The sequence below is a fragment of the Rhinopithecus roxellana genome, chromosome 9, assembly GCF_007565055.1.
Source record: "Rhinopithecus roxellana isolate Shanxi Qingling chromosome 9, ASM756505v1, whole genome shotgun sequence".
NCBI classification, from domain to species: domain Eukaryota; kingdom Metazoa; phylum Chordata; class Mammalia; order Primates; family Cercopithecidae; genus Rhinopithecus; species Rhinopithecus roxellana.
In genome coordinates, this window is record NC_044557.1 from 126,198,601 (window position 1) to 126,222,607 (window position 24,007).

The 24,007-nt window shown below is 36.8% G+C and overlaps 1 protein-coding gene across 1 annotated transcript in view; it reads right to left on the reverse strand.

The window, feature by feature from the left end:
* Positions 1-24,007, reverse strand: part of TNKS (tankyrase) — a 222,642-nt gene that overhangs the window by 160,501 nt on the left and 38,134 nt on the right. The window contains exon 3 of the mRNA XM_010353450.2: positions 4,689-4,784. Within this exon, the coding sequence (XP_010351752.1) occupies positions 4,689-4,784 (96 nt within the window). The remainder of the gene's footprint in view (positions 1-4,688; positions 4,785-24,007) is intronic.

Here is a 24,007-nt window from a genome sequence, read left to right on the forward strand (position 1 = left end):
AGTGAGGAGAAATGAGTGAGGTTTAAGTAGTGGCAGAGAGATCCATTACGAGGTTACCGCTGTCATGAAACAGAGGATGAAGGTGTGGCCCAGGGCTGTGAGGATGGTGAGAAACGGTCAGACTGGGGATTTGAAAGTACGGTAGACCTGAATTACTGATAGGTTGGATACAAAGTGTGAGGCAAAGAAAGGAGTACCGGTCAGGCACAGTGGCTTATACCTGTAATCTCAGCACTTTGGGAGGCCCAGGCGGGTGGATCACAAGGTCAGGAGATCGAGACCATCCTGGCCAATATGGTGACACTCCGTCTCTACTAAAAATACACAACTTAGCTGGGCATGGTGGCGCCTGCCTATAGTCCCAGCTACCTGGGAAGCTTAGGCAGGAGAATCGCTTGAACCCGGGAGGCAGAGGTTGCAGTGAGCCAAGATAGCACCACTGCACTCCAACCTGGCGACAAAGCGAGACCCCATCTCAAAAAAAAAAAAAAAGGAAGGAGTTCCAAATTTTCGGCAAAATCTAGTAGTCAAAACTAGGTGGTCAGGGCACAGATCACTTAAGTCCTCACTGGTTATGCTAAAGATGTTGGTCTTATCTGAAGGGCAGTAGGAGGCACTCAGTAGAAAAAAAAAAAAAAAGCAAAAGATTTCAGATTTTGCTGACTCACTAAGCCAGTCTCAGCAAGAACACACCAGATACCTCAGTATTGCCTGGTAGCCTGAGCCACAGCTGACTCCTTGTAGAGAGACTGGAGGCTACGGATCAATCATAGATTTGGATTTCCTCGGAAGTGCAACGAATCCAGGTTAAAGCTAATTTATTCTTGAGACACCTGAATGCAAATATATCCTCCTTCCCATTCCCTTAACCCTAAATATACTAGGAAAATACTAGGATCATCAACTATCTTAGCAACCCTGTGACCATCTAAACTCACTCACTTTACATCCCCATCATCCTTGGTCCTGTCAACGATAAACATTCCTTTGGTCATCTATCCTTTTTCAAACTCTTGGTCTCAATCTGCTCTTACCTCTTTTTTTTATTCAACTTTCCACTGCTCCCTCTATCCTTTCCACTCTGCCCAGAGACTCTCCTTTACATGATTAACAAAGACCCTACTCTCTAGTCCTCTTCAACAGACACTCCCTTTGTCAACCACCTTTAACTTAAACGTGGCTCTCCCATAATACCACATGCAGTGCAGCCTTTTTAAAAAGGAAAGCTCTTTATTTTCCAAACCTTCCTTATTTCAAAGTCAAGAACAGCGGTATCTACCATGTTCATGGATGCTAAGACTGAATCTGGTGAAGCACACTTCCAATAGAATTGATTAAATGACTCTAAATTCACAAGGAAGAATAAAGACTGAAAACAACCTACCTAAATGTGAAACACTAGGGAATTCACTCAAAAAACTAAAATATACTCATAGAAGGGTACTATGAAGTTGTTATAAACTGAGGTTGTAGAAAAACACTTAATGTCTTTGGGAACATTCATGTAACTAAATTTGAAAAATATGTATTATTAAGCAGTTATAACACATTAGGCTGATTTGATTAAAGAGAAATAAGAGTGTGGGATACTCACAGAAGAAAAGATTTTATAAATAAAGTACACCAAAATGTTATCTCTAAGTAGCAAAATTACAAATGATTTTTCTTTTTCATCCTTTTCCTGCTTCTCTCAATTTCTAAATGAATGTATTTCTTTGACAGTCAGAAAAAAAAAGGCCAAAAGTATGTTACTTTAAAAATTTATAATCAAAACACACAAAAACTACTCTTCAATAACATTTACATAGGTTGTTTTTGACTTTTCATACCCTTGTTTAAAACAAAAAATGAACAAAAAACCTAAAATACCTCCAAGTCCTTCAGTTTATTGACCAGAACTTCAGTCATTAGCAGAAAAACAAAAGAAAGCCTTCAAGATTTCTTCTAAGCCTATCATTCACTTACTCAATAATTCAGCAAACAGGATGATGAGACTCTCTGAGTAAGTCTTCTCATTTAAATACCCAGGTGTACTATCCAAAACCAATGGCTACATGCTAGGGTCCCTTAATTGCAAAATGAAGGGTACACTGTTCCTTTGTATAGCTTTATTAAAAAAAATGCATTCTTATGTATAAGAGGATATTAGTCATATATTTTTAAATGTTCTATAAAAAGAGACTGTCAGGCAGACGGATCACCTGAGGTCAGGAGTTCGAGACCAGCCTGGCCAACATGGTGAAACCCCATCTCTACTAAAAATACAAAAATTAGCCAGGCATGGTGGCACATGCCTGTAATCCCAGCTATTTGGGAGGCTGATGCAGAAGAATTGCTTGAACCCAGGAGGCGGAGGTTGCAGTGAGGTGAGATCATGCCACTGAACTTCAGCCTGGGCGACAGAGCAAAACTCCATCTCAAAAAAAAAAAAAAAAAAAAGAGAGAGAGAGAGAGATTGTCACTTTGTTAATTGCCTTTAAGGAAAACACATAAATACTTATACACAGTTTAGGCTAATGCACAAAAGTAGTAACATAAAAAGATGAGATACTGGAAAGAGATTTTCAGCAAGTAAATTCCTAAAGAAAAAATTTTTAAGAATGAAAATTTCACTCTCAAGGTAAGTAAGCGTACTACAATTACATCTGGCATAAAAATAAAGAATGACATGTTACTCAGAATGATCTCTAATAACTCTAAGGCATTCCTTTCAAAAGATATCCTTTAAAAAAATTAATGTTTAATCTTTTAAATTTAGCTTTGGAAATAATTCTTTCACCATAATTCCACTGGAAATTTCAATTGCTTATTAGAGAACCTGTATGGTATGAAAAACATTGTGGGATACATTTCACCTAAGTGTTATTTCACTGCATTATATAACATGAATGTAGAAATAGAACTGGTCTATATTTCAACAAAATTAACCATATTACTAGACTTTTCCTTTTAAATCACATCTGAAAAGCTGTATATCATTTCCAAAAAAGTAGATATTCTTGAAACGAATAATTAACAAAATCAGTATTATGACCAAGACTTTCATATCTTCCTATCTAAGCAAAGTACAGTGTTAGATGGCTTTCAAATCAATTTTAGTAGATGTGGTATCTGTCCTCCAGGAATCTTGTGTCTCCATGAGTGATTGTCCCAAAGCGCTTTCCCAAACTAACAACATGCAATACAGTTTCCCCTGAAATTCATTACAAATTAGGAGAGAGTTTCTTGTTAATAAGTTATATTAAAAGTTGCCTTTTAAAAAAGTGAAAGTAGATCTAAAAGCATTGTCATATTAAATGTATCTAACAAATGGACAAAGCAGGTGTTGAGAGTTGGAGAGAAGGAAAGGTCAGAGGGAGGACATTTAGATAGAGAGAGAGTCTTGCTCAGCATTTATAATCTCCCCCTGTTTCTATGCACTATATTTCTCCTTTGGTCAGAGACCACTCTAAAGCTGTTATTGTTGCCCAGGGCTTTGTTAAGAGACTGAAAGGCTGTAGAATCTGAGGCTATGTATTTTAATTTCATTACTTAAAATTGTATATTTATACTCAAATTTCTTATCTACACTAATTTAAGTAGGTTTATTATTCTAGTGTATGTTACTTTTATTCAGCAAATACACTAATCTTTAATTGAGAAAAATCATATTACTCTGAGCAATAATTATATTAATTTTAGCACAGTGCAAAGTTGTTTTTCTATGCAGAGTAATTAAGCAAAATTCCATAGATTTTCAAAGCTCTCTGTACATAAATATTTTCCCTTCACCTCAGTATTTTTGCTAAATTTTCACACCATGAACTCTAAACTTAAACAAGAACAAAAGACGTATTTTCTTCAACCATGGGCAAATTTAAAAGGTAGTTAAAAGTCATTTACTTTCACATAGCCTAAAACAATGCTGTTAGCACTGCAGTGACAGAGGCTCATTACAAAGGTCAGTTAAGTAAAAGAGGGCAAAGGCAGCAGGACTCAGATGCTAAGAATAAAAACAAAAATAGATCCAATGCAGCATTTTGAGAATGAAGATCAATGAAAACACTTAGAGCACTATTTTCTATATTGTTATGAGAGATCTTTTCCATTCTAGCATTTCCTCTTTGCTGGTTCTTGGCATTTGCTTTAATAAAACTAATACTTAAGCCACACATTTGCATTATCTGAAGCAAAAAGATAACAAATGCCTCAGTTGAAAACAACTTAGCTGCCATGGTGAAAGCGAAAACACATGATTAAAGTATAAATGGGGTGGCAAGGGAGAGGCAGCGGCATATTTTATTGAACTATCGATCCAAGAAATAAGGCAGCAGGTTGTCTTTCCAATCAAAACTCCTTTTATAGTGATATAAATGCCCCTGCTTGCTCAACAGTAAAGGTCTTAAACAACTGAGAGGGTGAGGTACAGAAAAATTATGATATAAACCATAAAAATGACTAAAATATGAGTAAAAGATGTTATGATTTAATGCTATCATTCTAAGTAGACCAACAATCTTACTGCTTATGCTATGACAGCATACCAATTAATGAGACAGATATCAAATCAATAATAAAGTAGTAGATAATGGCAGATATATTTGCTTAGTTTCATCAGTGAAAAGAAAAATTGAGCATAACAAGATTTTATAAAATCAAGTAAGGAGTTACACAGATATACTCATTCGGTAGCTCTCTTGTGTTCTTACCTGTAAGGACAGCTTTGGCTGAAGGATCTGCCAGGTCCAGGGCTGATTTCCCATCAGTGTTCCGAATGTTTGGATCAGCTCCGTGCTGCAGCAGCACTGTGCAGGGAAAGCAGAAACAATATCTTACCTCAGGGATACAGAGATTATTTACTGGTAAGTGTCGTCTCGGCATGGTGTAGGCATAAACATACATTGCACAATTTTTTTCTCTTTCAAGAAAAAAAAAAAAAGAAAAAAAGCACTGCAGCAAAAGAGCCTCTCCAGAGTAAAATGAAGTTGGCAACTTATGGTACAGTATTATCACATGACTTAACATCAGAAACATGAAACTAGAAAAATCTTGCAATGTAGAGTTTTGGTTTGCCTCCTTCAAGCAGCAGTATGGGAAGCTATGCGCTCGCTGGCTCACACTGTGAAATATGCTAACTGTGAACCTGCCCTCTCTTTACTACCACTGTGGCTGCTTGTTGCTGCCGCTGCTTTACTGCTGAATTTCCAAACGCTTCCTCTCCTCAGAACAGTTACAATACTGTGCAAGCCTTTTAGTGGCTCACCACTTGCACATGAAACTCACCATAACATACTGGCTTGCTTCCAAGAAGTTTAACAGACATAGTAATGCGTGTAACCCTGGTCCCCTGGAGTGGAACTGCAAAAAGGAACTGCCTCCTATACTCATTCTTTCCATCAAAAATGTTTAGAAACAGAAACTCAATCACTATAATATATCCTAAGGCATGAATGTAATGCCTGCCATATTGGGTAAAAAGTAGCTACTGGGAATTGTTAAATATGGAGGTTCCTACAAAAGAGAAAATCACTGTTTAAGTAAAATCCAGATATATTAATCCAAAACATTTATCAGCCACATCTGGTATGTGGTGTGTATGCTATGGAGGGTGGAGAGGGCATGAGAGGAGGAGACTGTTGCTGTAATACTACCCAAACAATGATTAAATAAATGAATGTATTAAGAAGTTGTTCCAGTAAGTAAAATTCAATTGTAAGTTATGAGCCACCACTGTTGATGAGTCCCAAATTTTCATTCATTCATGACAGTTCCATGCTAAAGCACACACATTCTTTAGCAATCTTTGGAAGGTAATACTCATACATTACCAAGCAGTAAGTCCTTCTGTTTACAAAGCTCTTCCTTTTCCTTTAAGGCATTAGCCATAAAATCAATGGCTTTGTTATAATGGACAAACAACAGCCTTATCCGGAACGAGGACACAACTGCTAGGAAGGTGAGCCTGTGCATCTCACACATTACATCTTGGCGAGTTTCAGACTTGGGACAATAAAAACCAGCTATGGCTTGAGAAGATGCAGTGAGATATTACAAAGACTTTCTGTATTATTTCCTATGCGAATGCAAACAATGAATATAACTGTTTTCAGATGTTTATAAACTGATTCAAGAGTCAGTAGAATAAAACAGCGAGTGCCATAATATCAAAGTGTACTCTTTCATCATAATGGGTACAGCTATTCTAACAACATTTTTTTTAATTCCAGGAAGAAATTCTAATGTGAAGATTTGGCTTATAAAGGGTCTTTATAATAAAGTAGACTCAAGTATCAAATGCAAGCTGATAACTATATCTTTAGTTGCTGAGTGATCACATGCAAAAGGGAAGAAACAGAAGAAATAATAGCTACCATGGAAAGCAGAGTTGAACTGCATACTTCAGGAACTTCAGAACCTGCTTGCAACAAGAAGTAAAGGAATATTGTTATCTGCGTTTGACAATTGTATGATGGGAGCTTTCATTTTACAGTTTTATTGAGTGCTAGAAGTAAAACAGTGAAAGTCTAACTGTTTCTCCAAAGTCTCCTAAAACCTCAATCCTTCTTTTTTAACCCAGTATTTTGACGATCATATCTTGCCTATTTTGCAATAGAAATCTGTCATTACAGTTTAGTTGTAGTTTTGTTGTACTTTAGGTGACATTAAAAGAAGTAAACATTTATTGAAATAGATGTTTTCTAAATATGTTCGAGTCATGCCTATCTCTTTAATTAGACCTGAACACAGGCACATCTACAGCGAAGTAATGCAGCAATAGGAAAGAAGCAGCTGAATTTTCTAAACCAGATGCTGAAAATAAAATTCACATCAGAAAATATTTAACCATATTTAATTCATCACATATGAATTAAAAATTAAAAACTCAGTAAAGTTAAGACTTTTAGGATAAGTAAGGTATCTAACCCCTCATTAGATCAGCAGGGGTCTAAACTTATCCAACTTTCATAAGAGGTTACAAAATTGCCAAGAGGACTGAATTAGAACATAAAGTGGTATGCAAAGGTGCTGGGCAGGGAGTTTGACAATCCCCATCAGCTCACCATAATATTTAAAGCACATTTTAAAATGTGTACTCTTAACTCTACCAGTGACAACTAATTCCATGCTTTGCTCTAGGGCAGGGGTCAGCTAACTTTTTCTGTAATAGGCCTGATAGTAAATATTTTAGTCTTTATGGACTATTTGGTCTCTGTCTCAACTATAGCTGACCCTGAATAATACAAGTTTGAACTGCATGAGTCCACATATATGCAGACTTTTTTCAGTAAAAGTTACACTGAGTGTACCTGTCTCTGCCACCCCTGAGATAGCAAGAACCACCACTCCTCATCCTCCTTCTCAGCCCACTCAATGTGAAGATGACGAGGATGAAGATCTTTATGGAGATCCACTTCCACTTAATGAATAGCAAACACATTTTCTCTTCCTTGTGATTTTCTTAAAAATGTTTTCTTTTCTCTAGCTTGCTTTACTGTAAGAATACAATATATAATACATATAACATAGAAAATATGTGTTAATTGACTGTTTATGTTGTCAACAAGGCTTCTGGTCAATAGTAGGCTATTAGTTTTGTGGGAGAAAGTTACATTCGAATTTTAAACTGCACGTTGTTCAACACTCCTAATAACTCCTGCATTGTTCAAGGGTCCTCATCCCTCCCTCAACTTTACCATTATAGCGTGAAAGCAGCCACAGATAATATTTAAATGAATAAGCATGGCTGCATTCCAATAAAATTTAAATGACTAAGCATGGCTGCATTCCAATAAAATCTTACTTAAGGACTTTGAAACTTAAATCTGATATAATTTACAAAATATTCTTCTTCTTTTGATTAAAAAAATTAAAAAACATATAAACAATTCTTAGCTTGCAAGCCATATAAAAACAAGAGAGAGGCTGGGTTTGGCCTATGGACCACATTTGCTGAACCCTGACCTTGGGCAGCACTATAAATGTGGTCAATGCTATACAAAGCATATTATACAAAGTTCCATTCCCAGAACTGTTTATAATCCATCTACAATGAGGTAAGAACAGAAACTGAAGGTATTTGGAACTATGTCTGTTGTTTCAAAATTACCTTCTCCAGTACTTCTTTTTATTTATATTTTACAAAATTATTGGTCTGTCATGCATTGGGGAAAAAAGAAAACCCCTCTACCACAGACAATTTGAGAAGCACTGAGCCAGGGCACACAAGAAATTCTGTGGGCCTCAGTTCTCACGACTTTTAAAATAAAGGGGCTAAACTTGATCAGGTGATCTCTACATACTTTAGGAGCAGTGTCAAATCTCTGATAATGCTTTTAAAGTTATAGTCAAAGACTTGAAGCATTGAGATCTAAAATCTTCAAAAAATCAAAATAAAGAGCTGCTTCAAATAGAATCTCTTATTCTCCCACCCTCTGAATCAAAATGGTTTAGATTCAAAATAATAACAGAAAGGTTTTCATTTATCTTAACTCTTTAAAAAGAACAAACAAAACTAACAGTTGAGACTAGCAGCACTGAAAGTTGTCAGATACATTCTTAAATGTCCCAAACTATAATATTCCCCAAGCAATGTCTCAAATAGAATTTCATTCTAAAGTGCCTTCAAATCTGATCCTTCACACTGTTCTCTATGGGGATTTCCTGTGGGCTATTTCCTAATACCAGAAGAATGGCACATACATGAGGCAAAGGTACAACAGCTTTCAAGAATGCCACACTGTACTCAAAGTGGTGGCATCTAAGACTCAATTCTGGATGCTGCAAAACTTAACACTCTGAGCCATCAAAGAGAATAAAAAAATGTGATCATTAACACAAAACAAAATTAGAAATTCACCTTGTAAAATCAGTATGCATTGATAGCACACTAATATAAAACAGATTTTTCTTAAAAAGTAGCACATTACTTGATGATATAGTGTCATATTATTTTTTAAAAGTAGCACAAATACCTGAAGCAAAGTTCCCAAAATACACCAACAATGTACAAAGTACGGTTTGAAAGAAAAAGGAAACTAAAATCTGAGTAACATTCAGTACATAAATTCAAGGGGTGCTATGACCATTCACAAAGCCCCCTATGCTATCTTTAACCTCTGGGACATTATCAAACCTCAAATTCCAGAGTAGGTGGTTTCTAATTGTTTTACAAATGCATATCAGCTCTATTTATCTCCTTTTCGAGGTAAGAGGGGTGGAGAAAATGTAGCAGCTGGCATAGCAAGACAGTTAAAACTAAGGTAGGGTCACAAAATTCAAACACCATTTTCAAATGAGCTATGGCAAGAAGGACACACGATTTTCCCATTTCTGGTACCGGCATTTAGCCACGGGGAGCCAAATTCAGCATGTATTATTTTAGCTATGTTGTTTAATTTCATCCTTTAAAACTATTAAAGTTAAGCATTTGCATAATTTTAATTATTGTAAATAAAAACAAAATATTTCTACATTCATACAAAGGCTCATTCTGTTAAATTCCTAGAAAATCATAAAGTGCTATTACAATAAATTGTGTTTAACTGCAGGCATTATTAACTGATTTTAAAAGACAGAAGACATAGAGACAATGTGAATTTTCCAAGCTAAAAATGTAGCAAGCTTTTTAGAGCAAATTATCAAAAGATGTTTTACTAAGTTTTTACTTTAAAATTATCAGCATCTAACTCTTTAAAGAGTACACAGATATACATTTATTAAATTGAGTTTCATAAACAGAATTACATAAAGGACCAAGTTCCTTGAATTTTTTTAAGCAAAGAAAATTTTTAATTTTATAGAAAAATATCAAAGGACTAAATTTTAACTATAGTACAGCCTTCAATGTATAAGACTCTTTACCAATACACATGAGCTTTAAGAGGCAAACTATTTTTATAAACTGAAATATATGATAGATCCTTGTGTTTATGCACATTCAATTTCTTCTACACAAACATGTATATTAAAATGGTATATTATATAATGACATGATATGCCATTATATTATACAGTATACATATCATATATAGTATGCTACAGCATATATTATACAGTAATAATACAGTATATATTTATACATTATAGATTTTTTGAAAACTTTTATCTTTTCATCCAAAATACACGTTACTTATTATAGCATAAAAGTAGTCAAGCTAATGTATTTTATTTTTCAAACTATCTGAAGTTGATTTACCACTAACGGTAAATATGAAAACTCAAGGCCGGGCGCGGTGGCTCACGCCTGTAATCCCAGCACTTTGGGGGGCTGAGGTGGGCGGATCACAAGGTCAGGAGATCCACACCATCCTGGTTAACAAGGTGAAACCCCATCTCTACTAAAAACACAAAAAATTAACCGGGCGAGGTGGCGGGCGCCTGTAGTCCCAGCTACTTGGGAGGCTGAGGCAGGAGAATGGCGTGACCCCGGGAGGTGGAGCCTGTAGTGAGCTGAGATTGCGCCACTGCACGCCCGCCTGGGCGACAGAGCGAGACTCTGTTTCAAGAAGAAAAAAAAAGGAAAAAAAAAAAGAAAACTAAGTAACCAGTGCTATCCTATATAGAATGGCTCACTGAATTTAAATTAGAATTTAAATGGCACAATTTTCTGTTTCCAGTAATGGCAGAGTAGCTTATTTAAATCATCCCTTAGGCTGTAAACAATGAACAGAACTAGATTTGAAACACAAACACAAACACAACTTCTAAAATCATCTACGAGCTAACAAGACAGTGCAAGAATTACCAGCTGAAAGCTGGAGAGCAAAGGAAGTCCGGAGGGTAAACATGTATGGAAGCTGTCATTGTTCTGAAGGCAATTATTGATCAAGAAAAATAAAATATGTCATTTCAATGTCTCATGGAATAAGGGGAAGAGCAATAAAAGCCCAGAGACCCCCTCAAAAGTAAGGACTATAACGAGACTGTTCCCCACGAAACAAGGGTGACACCTCAGGATGAGGACAAAGTGGATGTGAACTGGTCCTAGTACAGAATTATAGCTCTGGTTGGAAACTTTGTGTGCCTAGGATAGCTCAAGCCTTGAATTTGATTTAAGGTGGTCCCAGATTGGCAGTAACTCCTATAAATAAATAGTTGGTAAAATGTCCAGTGTATAGCCAAGATGAGGCATATAAATAACCTAAAATGCAAAAGCTACAACTAGCAAAAATAGACAACTCAAGAACAGACCCATAAAAACTTCAGGTATCAGAGGTACAAGACACGTATTACAAAAAGAACCATGCTTATTGTGTTTACTAAAAGACAAGCTGAAAGATCGAAAAAAGACAAAACTATAAAAAATAATAAGGCAAATTTATAAAAGAATTAAACAGAACTTTTAGAAATAAAAATACAACAATAAAAATTTTAAATGAAACTTTAGTTTCCAGCCATAATGGAATAACTGCTATCAGACTAGCTTTCCCTCTCTGATATAAACATTATGAAACTGGACAAAATAGATGAAGCAACTAATTGCAGGCAGTAGCCAGCTGCAGTTGTGAACTGTGATCCCTGAAAGAAGAGAAACTCACAAGATGGGTACCATAATCACCCAACTCTCTGTCTAAAACAATCTGCCAACCACATAAACACAACAGGAGTCAAAGCAGAGCACGGTGGTTACACTGAACTGAGAAGACAGAAATCCAAACTCAGGGCAGAAGAACTGGCTGGAATCTGTAGGACGGGAAAGTAGAGAAGAGGGATCTGTGCAGATGGCAGGCCTCAGATGTCCCTGAAGGAGTCCCCAGGGATCACATGGCTGGGCTGGGCTGTACCCGCGCAGGAAAAAACCCCTGAGGCTTATCTGGCAATAGCTGCTAAGGACTGAGAGCACAACAGAGTGAGTAGAGGTCGCAAGGTGCTAGAGAAAGAGCAGTGCTGAAAGAAATTGGAATTCTGGCCTTGAGAAAGTAAAGAGAACCTAAAACCACCTTGTTAACACACCTGGCGCACCTTAGCACCAGTGTTAGTTATGAATAAGCACCACGACCTAGAACAGAGAGCAGAGGGTCTACAAAGTCAAAACTATTTTTATAATAACATTGAGATATTATTCCCTCATTTCATTATATTAACATTTGCACTGATGGTACAAAAGCAACAGAGGATAACACAAGCTGAGCATGGTGGCTCATGCCTATAGTTCTAGCACTTTGGGAGGCTGAGGTGGAAGAATTGCTTCAGCCTAGGAGTTTAAGAGCAGCCTGGGCAACATAGGGAGACCTGGTCTTTTCAAAAAGTAAACAAACGAGCCTGGCATGGTGGCACGCACCTGTGGCTCCAGCTCTTCGTGGGGCTGGAGTGAGAGGATGGTTTGAGCCTCAGGAGGTGAAGGCTACAGTGAGCCATGATCACACCACTGCATTCCAACTTGGATGACAATGTGAAACCCTGTCTTACAAAACTAAAATAACACAAATCAAGGCAGTGTCATCAACATCTATTAGTAATTATTACATTCTTCACTATAAAACATATATGCAGTAAAAAAAGGAGAGTTCCACATTAGAATGCCCCTGACGAAGCAGTAAAAGTACTATATTTTCTTAAATATTGATCATTAGATTTTTTTAAAACATCCTCTGTGAAGAATTAGAAAGTACATATAAAGGGCTCCCAAATTCATAGACTTTTTCTGGTGATGTGGATATAAAATAACAAATGTAATTATTTTATATAGTATAATACAGCATGTTAACAAGTTAAGCCTCACTTAGGAAATGACTATTTTTGATACGACAAATGGAAATCATTGCAAAATCATACGTAGGTACGTAGGCAAAGATGCTTTCCATGTATAAGACAACCAATGGATTGTGATGTTACAGAGTGCAAAAGGTTATCTGACAAGGTTTCAGATTCCACGTTGCAGCTAGCCACTAAGAAACTACCATTTGTCCAGTTTGAATGTGGAATCAAAGAAGAATATCCACAATTATTGGAAAGGTGATTGATACACTCTTCCCTTTTCTAACTATCAATGTAGATCTTCTTCAGATATTTCAACCCCAAAAAGCTTATCAGAAAAAACTGCACACACAAGCAGATAGGAGAATCCTGCTATCTTCAATTAAATCAAATATTAACAACATTTGCATAAATGTAAAATGATTCCACTCTTGGGACCTATTTTTTGTTTTGGAAAACAATTTTTCAAAAAATGTTATTCATGCTAACACGCAGTAAGTTTGTTATTTGCTAAATGAAATAATTTTTTAAACTTCTTTGTTTTAGTATCTAATACAATATGCATGACCCACATACAAGCTCTGTGGAATGCTCAGTAATTTTTAAGAATGCAAAAAAAAGAATAAACATTTGAGAACCCGTGCCCTAGAATAAGCCCTGGTCTGGACGCATAATACTTTTTTTTTTTTTTTTTTTTTTTTTTTTTGAGGCGGAGTCTCGCTCTGTCGCCCAGGCTGGAGTGAGTGGCGCGATCTCAGCTCACTGCAAGCTCCGCCTCCCGGGTTCACGCCATTCTCCTGCCTCAGCCTCCCGAGTAGCTGGGACTACAGGCGCCGCCACCTCGCCCGGCTAGTTTTTTGTATTTTTTAGTAGAGACGGGGTTTCACCGTGTTAGCCAGGATGGTCTCGATCTCCTGACCTCGTGATCCGCCCGTCTCGGCCTCCCAAAGTGCTGGGATTACAGGCATGAGCCACCGCGCCCGGCCAAAACATAATACTTTATAAAGCCCAAAACTGAGAAAAAACAAGGTCTGCAGAAGAGACAATCTTAAAGAAACATCTTGGGCTTTCCACAGATCTGCACTAACAAAGCTTAAAACCAAACCTTCATAAGTTAAGGTTGATTTTAAACCAGCAATAAAGTGATCTGCTAAAACAAGAATAAAAATTCTTCAGAGGGGGCCGGGCGCGGTGACTCACGCCTGTAATCCCAGCACTTTGGGAGGCCAAGGCTGGCGGATCACGAAGTCAGGAGATCGAGACCATCCTGGCTAACATGGTGAAACCCCTTCTCTACTAAAAAATTACAAAAAAATAAGCCGGGCGTCGTCGCGGATGTAGTCCCAGCTACTCTGGAGGCTGAGGCAGGAGAATGGCGGGAACCCGGGAGGCGGAGCTTGCAGTGAGCTGAGATCCGGCCACTGCACTCCAGCCTGGGTGACAGTTAGACTCCGTCTCAAAAAAATAAATAAATAAATAAAATTCTTCAGAGGAAGTTAATAAATATCACAGAGTGATTACCATGTCCACTATTGAATAAAACATGTAAATTAAACATATATAAAGAAAAATGTGATCTGGTCGAGGAAAAAAAAAAATCACTAAAAATCACACCCACGATAGCCCAGATGTGTTAGGGTTAGTTAGCAAAGACCTCAAAGCATCAATTATAAAAAAGTTCAAAGACTTAAAGAAAATAAATTCAAAGAATTAAAGGAAAGTATGGTCTTAAGAAGTGAAACATAGATATACTCTGATAATCAAGTGGGAAATTGTAGAACTAAAAAGTTGAAGGACTCACACTACCTAATTTCAAGATTTATTATAAAGCTCTAGTAATCAAGACAGTGCAGTACTGGAATAAGAATAGATATAGATACAATAGGACTTGTGCAATTATTGGAGTTGCAAGTTAAACTAGCTACTTGTGTTATGAAGCATAATTTCTAATTGAAAAACTGTGTTATTCAGACTTGGGTATGCAGACCAATGGAACAGAAGACAGTTCATAAATAAACCAACATATAGGGAGTCAATGACTTTTCAACAAAGGAAGCACAGTAATTCAATGGTGGAAAAATAGCCTATTCAACAAATCATGCTGAAACAACAGATTCTCTATATAGAAAAGAAAAACACACACACACACAAAATAACTCTTAAACCTTACACCACACAAACACATTAACTCAAAGTGGACTACAGACTTAACATAAAAGCTAAAACAATAAAATCTGTTAAAGAAAACATAAAAGAAAAATCTTCATGACCTTGGGATGTAAAGATTTCTTAGGAGAAAAAGAAACTTAAGCCTTAAAAGAAAATACCAATAAACCGTATTTTATCAAAATTAAGAACTTCTGTTCTTCAAAAGTCACCATTAAGAATATGAAAAGACAGGCCGGGCGCGGTGGCTCAAGCCTGTAATCCCAGCACTTTGGGAGGCCGAGACGGGCGGATCACGAGGTCAGGAGATCGAGACCATCCTGGCTAATACGGTGAAACCCCGTCTCTACTAAAAAATACAAAAAACCAGCCGGGCGACGAGGCGGGCGCCTGTAGTCCCAGCTACTCGGGAGGCTGAGACAGGAGAATGGCGTCAACCCGGGAGGCGGAGCTTGCAGTGAGCTGAGAGCCGGCCACTGCACTCCAGCCTGGGCGGCAGAGCAAGACTCCGTCTCAAAAAAAAGAATATGAAAAGACAAAACACAATCTAGAAGAAAATATTTGCAACACATGTGTAAGATAAAGAACTCTTCTACATTAGAGAAAGAACTATAAATCAATCAACGTGAAAAATGAGCAAGAAACTAGGGCATTTCACAAAAGAAGATATATAAATTACTAATAAGCCCATGAAAAGATGCTCAACATTATTAGTCAACAGAAAAATACAAACTAAAAAGACTGGCAATACCAAGTGTTAATGAGGAGATTCTAAACTGGAACTCTCATACATTACTTGTGGGCATTACAAACGAATGTTTTAACCATTTTGGAAATCGGTTTAGCAGTTCCTTCTATAGCTAAATATACACTACTGTATGTCCTAGCATACAAACTTAGTCTTAAGTATTTACTCAAAAGGAAACAAACCAAAAATCCATGTGTCCATCACACAAAAGACTTGCATGTGAGTGAGTGAATGTTTATTTGTAATAGTCAAACACTGAAAAAAATCTGAAGCAAACTGTAGCACAGTCATACAACAGAATACTACTCAGCAATAAAAAGAAACAAGCTTTTGTTTCATACAACAGGGATGAAATCTCCAAAACTTCAAAACATGATGAGCAAAAGAAGCCAGGCACACAAGAACATATTTCTAGAACAGAGTATTAATCTATAATGTCAGAAAATAGATCACTGTTGACTGGGGATGGCTGACAAAAAGAAAAATTGACTGCAGATGGGCACCAAACAAGTTTTTGGAGTAAACAAAACTGTTCTATTATCTTGATTAGTGATTATATGGGTATACACATTTGTCAAATCTCATTAAAATGTATACTCAAAATTGATTCAATTTCATTACTTTGAACTCAATAAAGTTGATTTTTACGTTATATAAAACTAGTATTTTAAAAGCTTTATAGAGGGTCTGACTGTGATTAGAAATAGTTAAAGAGAAAATTACTGAACTGGAAAATATGACAACCAGTATTTCCAAGACTGAAGTATTGAAGTATACAGAGGAAAAAGAGAGTAGAACGGATAAAAGATGGAAACTAAAAGGCCTAACATGCTGCAATTAGTCTTAGAAGAAAAGAAAAAACTAAAACTAAAACTATATATACATATATATACACACACATATATATACGTATGTATTTACAGAGCTAATGCCAAAGATTTTCCTAGAACTAATAGAAGACCCCAACCTACAGGTTCAAGAAGCACCAACAGGATAAATTCATTAATCACGTAGAAAACGTTTTTCACATATAAATTAGGAACAACAACTGTCAATGCAGTCATTTGGCCCTCTGAGACTCCATCTCAAAAAAAAAAGTCGTGGCTCAAGCCTGTAGTCCCAGCACTTTGGGAGGCCGAGGCGGGCGGATCACGAGGTCAGGAGAGCGAGACCATCCTGGCTAACACGGTGAAACCCCGTCTCTACTAAAAAATACAAAAAACTAGCCGGGCGAGGTGGCGGTTGCCTGTAGTCCCAGCTACTCGGGAGGCTGAGGCAGGAGAATGGCGTAAACCCAGGAGGCAGAGCTTGCAGTGAGCTGAGATCCGGCCACTGCACTCCAGCCCGGGCCACAGAGCGTGACTCCGTCTCAAAAAAAAAAAAAAAAAAAAAAGTCATAGTTAAATTTAAAAATTGATAGTTGATTCAGTTATTGGTAAACGTTTAATATATTTAGGACACCTCAGGTATGTAAATCTAATTTTTCAACTACAAATTTTATGAAACCCAAATGCAGATCAAGTATTGATCATGAAAACGTTTGAATTGAGACATGCTTTAAGTATAAAATATACACCAGATATCAGAAACTTAGTTGAAAATAATGTTAAAAATTTCACTAATAATGTTTTAGACACATTACATGTTGAAATAATACTTGAAATACATTGAGTTAAATGAAACATTAAGTTGATATCACGTTTCTTTTCAATGTGGCTAACAGAAAATGTTAAATTACATATATGTATGGCATTACATTGCTGTTGAACAGTGCTACTCTAGAATGTAGTCTCCACTTTAGCTACTGACATTCTTGACTAGCTAATTCTTTGCTGTGCATGTAGGTGTAGGCTACTGGCTCCACCAAGTGCTCTGGAGACTCCGCAAGTATCCTCACAGGCTACAATGATAAAGACATGAACCTCAGTTAATCTGAGTGTTGGCTCAATGCCTTGTGATACTCTGGGAACAAGAGAGGATGGGAGGCTGTCATGAGGCAGTGTCTCATCACTTCCCATTTGTGAGGAGGCATGGGGCTTTCTACCTCTCTCTTCTACTGGCTCCTCCAAAACAGGGTATTCCACAACTCTCAATGCAGTCATTTGGCCCTTCTCCTTTCAGTGTCATCCTGAGATGCGAAGACCATGGGGAGCTGGCACTTTTAGCTTTTCCTTCTTTTCGCTGTCTACATAAGTAATCAACTAGCTAAACCCACAAGTGGCTTGTTGCATCTTTACCAGCCTACGCAGTCAGGCTTGGGCTTTTGCCGTGGCTTGTCTGTTGAGTGCACTTAATGGGGGGAGCGGTCCTGTGTGTTATGTTTAACAGTACCCCTTACTTCTACCACTTGATGCCAGTAACACTCCCTAATTGTGACAACCAAACATGTCCCCAGATACAGCTAAACATGCCCTCTAAGGGGTAAAACTGTCCCTGCTTGAGAATGTCTGCTCTTTAGGTTCCTACGGACCCATCCCCACCTCCTCATATACATGAAGGTCCATGCTTCTCCCAGCCCTCTGAACACTTTTATATGTTGGGTTACTGCATTAAATTTCATTTGGAGAAAGATTATGTGGTTTCTAAACATAAGAAATAAGTAAAGCAGTAAAACTGTAAATAAGTAGAAAAGATAATAGTAGGTAGTAAATAGTAAGAATCTAAATGTCCTTCTAAATTTAAGGTGCTATGATCTATAAACACATCTTTGAGTACTGACTTTACCAAAGAGTTTTTTATTACAAAGGATAAAAACTACTTCAGCTACCTTAATAACAGGAAAACTTATTAAAGAATAGAGGTATTCCGTTGAATGCAAAGGCAAAAAATGTGTCTCAAAATTTAGATGTTGCTGTCTGTCCCTGTCTCCCAGACACCCCCTCATATACAAACACATACGCCTGTATTATCTCAATCTTAACTCCAAATTATCATGAAAGAGAATTTGGTCCAGCTTGGCTCAGCATCTGGTTCTGGACTTTAAAAGTGTGGCCAAGGAACTAGAAGAGGCAATACAAACAATGGTGATGGGGAAAGAGGCACTGGTTCTGAGCGAAGATACTTGTGCAGATACCTCAATGAGTAGCTACAGAAATATCATGTTAAATTCAAAGTTTTAACACATACTAAATTAAAAGTTTATGTTTTAAAAATATGTAAATAGATTTATATGTACAAATGGGTTCATAAAAGAGATTTAAAAAACTACTTCAGCTACCTTAACAACAGGAAAATTTAGTGTTGTATCTGAGAATGAAATAAATGGTACTTCCACTTTCTATTTTACGCATTTCTACACTGTTTTAATATTTATTACATATGTGTATTATTTTTATAATGAGATATTTATCCTCAGACAAAAATGATCTTTATGCATGCTGTTCAGTATGTTTGCAAAACAATGCTTTTTAAAAGCTCTTGCTTACAGAAATTACTTCGTAACTAATAAAGAAAAATTGGATCATTCTTCCTATCAAATGGCTAACATTAAAATATGGTAACAGCACTGGATAAGACAAATGTGAAATAAATCTATTAATTTAGATTCTGTAATAATGCTGAGTGTAGAAACAAGTTGAGCAAAATAGGGAAGTGATGATCTATTTCGTAAAATTCCAGGATTCTAGTCATACTTTCATATGTGAAAGCCTTTCTCTTTCATATAAAAGTGACCCAAAATTCAGAATTCTGTTAACATCTGGGACTAGCATACTTGGAACAAATGACTTCATTTCACCCCAGTGAACTATGTGCCTCATTACATGTTAACTTTTTTTCCACGTACCTCAGTGGGAAAAAATAAAAACTGCATTTCTTTTTTTAAAAAAAGTTCAGCCAGGCGCAGTGGCTCATGCCTGAAATCCTACCACTTTGGGAAGCCAAACCAGCAGATCGCTTGAGCCCAGGAGTTCAAGACCAGCCTGGGCAACATGGCGAGACCTGTCTCTACAAAAAAAAAATACAAAAATTAGCTGAGCCTGGTGGTGTGCACCTGTATTCCCTGCTACTCGGGAGGCTGAAGTGGGAGGATCACCTGAGTCAAGGAGGTCAAGGCTGCAGTGAGCCATGATCACACCACTGGACTCCAGCCTGACTGGCAGAGTGAGACCCCATCTCAAAAAACTCCATAATTTTCAATAAAAATTTTAAAAAGTTCAAAAAAATAAAGTTCACGACAAGGTCTGCCATGGCAATATGCCATAGTTAGAGTTAAGAACACAGCTGTAGTTCAGAGGCTGGATTCTGGGGCCAAACTGCACAGGTTAGAATACCATTCTGCTGCCATCACTTCTGGGACCCTAGCAACTCCGTTACCTCTCTGAGCTTCCATTTCCTTGTCTGTAAATCAGGAGACAATATTAGAGTACCTATCTCATAGGGCCGTTAGGACAAAACAAGCCTATGCACATAATTTTTAGAGATATTAAAAACTATTTAATTGTCCACTCAAAAATTCATCCATGTGAATAAAATTACTGAGTTTTACATGGTAGAGTTCTTCTATATGTGTATTTAATGAGTTAAATGCATCTCCTTCAATCTTTATGGACAAACTTTGGCATGAAATTTTATAATAATAAAAGAATCTTCCAATTCAATTTTGCTCCTATTGTCAAGTTTTCTTATAAATATAGAAAATCAAGACTTTTTTTAAAAAAAAAAAAGGCACATCACATCTGCAACAACTTAAGTATAGATTATTCTGTATGTATACATAGCAGATTTTTATATCCCAGATCAATTTTATCCTTTTTGCAATGAACAAAGTTAATCCAGGACACAATACATTTGTAAAATCAGAATTATCTGCTCACATAACAATTTATTACAAGATAAGGCAGACACTGGAATAAATACAAGACTGACTGTAACAAAGCATCTGTCTTTCTACCTGGAAACTCAATAGAGAATAATGCCTAAAAGTTCTGTCCCAGGAATCAGATAAACCTCAGTTTTAGAATACTGCCCAATCCTTAGTAACTTCTGACCTTGGGCAAGTTACTTCACTACCGCCAATCTTAATTTCCTCTTTCATAAAACACTACCTAACATAGTGAATTGCTGTTAAAATTAAATGTGACAATATATACAAACCCAGCTTGGCTCTTTGCACATAACAAGAACTCAATAAACACTCTCTCATATCCCAATCAGAATCTTTTCATCTATCTTTCAAAAATAGATACACAGTGCTAAAAGAAGATCTGTTGGATTGAAATAAAGGTAAACTGATAATAGCTCTAGGAAAATGCATTCATTTGTGCCACACCAAACTGCTATATTATGCTTCTTTTTATTTAGGGGTAGATTACTTTTTCTAAACTTGACTAGATTCAACTAAATGAAACGTCCATAAGGAATAAAGCAAGTATCTCTTCAATCTGACCAGGGAAATTTGTAAGAGGATCATGAAGCTTGCACAACTCTAAGGGACAATGACCAAATGTAAAAGGTGCTTCCCAATCTGTTTATGAGAGAGAAGAAGGGACAAACACGAGAAACACGTCACCAGTCTTTGTGAATCCTTCCCTAAATTGCTAACTCTACCTCCTCTCTCTCAAGGCCTCACGGACTTACTAGCATTCCAGATAAATTTCTTACTAGCATTCCAGATAAATTTCTTATGTGTGTAAAACATTAAGACCAATTCATATATATATATATACATACATATATTTTAGACAAAGTCTTGCTCTGTGGCCCAGGCTGGAGTGCAGTGGCGTGGTGCAATCTCAGCTCACTGCAACCTCTGCATCACTGGCTCAGTTGATCCTCCCACCTCAGCCTCCAGAGTAGCTAGGACTACAGGCATGCACCATCAAGCCCAGATAATTTTTCTATTTTTAGTAAAGATGGAGTTTCTCCATGTTGCCCAGCCTGGCAATTAATATTTTTATCACTAGTTACAAGGTTTAAAGCTACTATTTAAAAACATCCTCCCTCCCAAGGAAAACAGGATTAAACCTGTACCATAATAGTAATAATCTGATTCTGCTTTGAACTTTAGTCTCCTAAGAAAGTAAATCATTACTATTATTTTCCTATGCCTCTGACAACTGATTCAACAGACTGAAACGCCAATATTCTGCTGTACTTTCAATCTAAAGGACATAAAGAATGTAACTTAAAGAATTTTCATTCCTTAAGAAATTTACTTAAAAGCAAATAATTAAAAAAAAAAAAAACCCTGAGTTTTGTGTTTCCATGGGATTTGACATATTATCCTATTTTCAATTGTTCTGAATGATAGTATTGAATCACATATTTCACTTCCCACCTCAACTTTTCCCCCACATTGAGGAAAAGACCACCTTTTCCTTTTAACATAATTCCTCATCTGTCCTTTTCCTTGTCTCATTCCTAGTGGGTTACAATTTTCAGAAACAGCAACTGTGATGTCCCTTGGCTTGAAAGAGAGCTGTTTACCCATGAGTAATCGGCTTTAAAAAATATTAACCAATCATTGCATACACTTCATATTTGGTTACAGCAAACTATGATACCCCTGCTACTGAAATATTTGTGAGGAAAATGTTTAAGTTACATTAATGATTCTCCATAATCCTATATGCAATAGCTCCACTGACTAGGTTAAAAGAATGTAAATTACAATGAGGAAAAAAGAGCTTCATGTCTTATCAAATCACAATTCAAGTTTACAAAATTGCAAAAGATACTAAACAAAGAACGTAACACAAATTCACACCGATGGTAACAAAGAGCAGCTTATGGCAATGTCAGCCTTTCACTTAGCTTTGACTGAGTGTCCGCTTTGTGTCAGAATACAAAAATGGTCTTATGCGGCTGTGTGGCAACCTTACTGCTGCCATACAAGAACAAAGCAAGTGGAAATAAAACAACTTGCTTTCTCTATATTCTTTCATTTAATGTCCCATAAAAATTTTACGCAGTAGAGCCGATGTCCATTTTACAATTAAGAAACTGAAGCTCAAAGCAAGTGCGTAAAATCAGTCTGTGTGATAAACTGCAATGCATAAGTCATTGTAAAGCCAAGCACTTATTTGCTATCTTACCACTCCACATAAACGCAAGCTAAGATTACCCCAGGACGATACTGAAGCTTTCTTCCCCGGAAGTAAATTCTAAAAGGCATATCTACATATTTGTCCTTAATACCTTGTCTACCACTCCTATATTCAATGTCCTCTTCCTAATAATCCCATCAAACAATTCCCTTGTGGGAACACTTGAAAAATACCTATGACAGTGACAGTTCCATTTTAGGGGCCCACTAGAACATTTCCTGGCCTTGTTCCCTCAATCCTCAGAACTCAAGTTACTCCTTCAAAAGACCAGCACTCAAAACTGTGTCACAAATAGGCAAAACAAAAGATGTTCCCTCTATCTCTAACCATGATTATGTGTACCACAGTAAATTTAGAAATTTTCAGGCTTGACATAAAAGTCTGAAAGAGTTCTTCAGATTTCAGATTTATTGATCCAAAATAAATGTATCTTTGGATACACAGTGGGATTGCTTAAAAAGTCTTATTTATATGGTCATATCAGGGAGTAGAATACGAAATAACTCACAGTAAGGTTAACATTCTTAATCTTGGATTCTGTTTACATATGAAAAATCTAATACCCACCGCTATTTTTAAAAGATAATTAGCAGATTTAAATAATTCAAGAGAGTACATTTTTTAAAAGTAAGTACAAATGTAAAGCCTATAAATACAATTATTATACTTAACAGTTTTCTAGCTTGGTCAGTTGAGAATGAGGAGTAGTAAGAAGGACTCCCTAAACCATTATCTCAAATATGGACCTACCTCCATATTTCAGTGTTAAAACTGTACAAAGGGAAGTCATAGTTCTAATAATATATGAGTTTCAGATAACACGATAAACATACAAAGCAAAATCTGCCTGGTTACACAACCCATTTGTCTCAAATACCATTTTCATACAACCCCAAAATTAAGCCATGTATCTCACTGAAAACTACAGAATTTATTTACTTACTTGCTTTCTTATTTATTTATTTATTTATTTTGAGACAGAGTCTCCTCTGTCACCTAGACTGGAGTGCCATGAAGCGATTACGGCTCACTGCAACCTATACCTTCCCACTCAAGTGATCCTTCTGCCTCAGCCTTCCAAGTAGCCACAGGTGTGTGTCACCACGCCCAGCTAATTTTTTAATTTTTTGTAGAGACAGGGTCTCACTTTATTGCCCAGGCTGGTCTCAAACTCTGAACTCAGGCGATCCTCCCACTTTGGCCTCCCAAAGTGCTAAGATTAGAGGTATGAGTCACTGCACCTAACCCACAGATTGTTTTGAACAATTGAAGTGAGTCTAAAAGTAAATGCAAATGTGTAAGTTTTTTATTAGACAGACAGACTTGGGCATTAAGTAAAGCCTTGCATCATTGTAAAAAAGTATATGAGAAT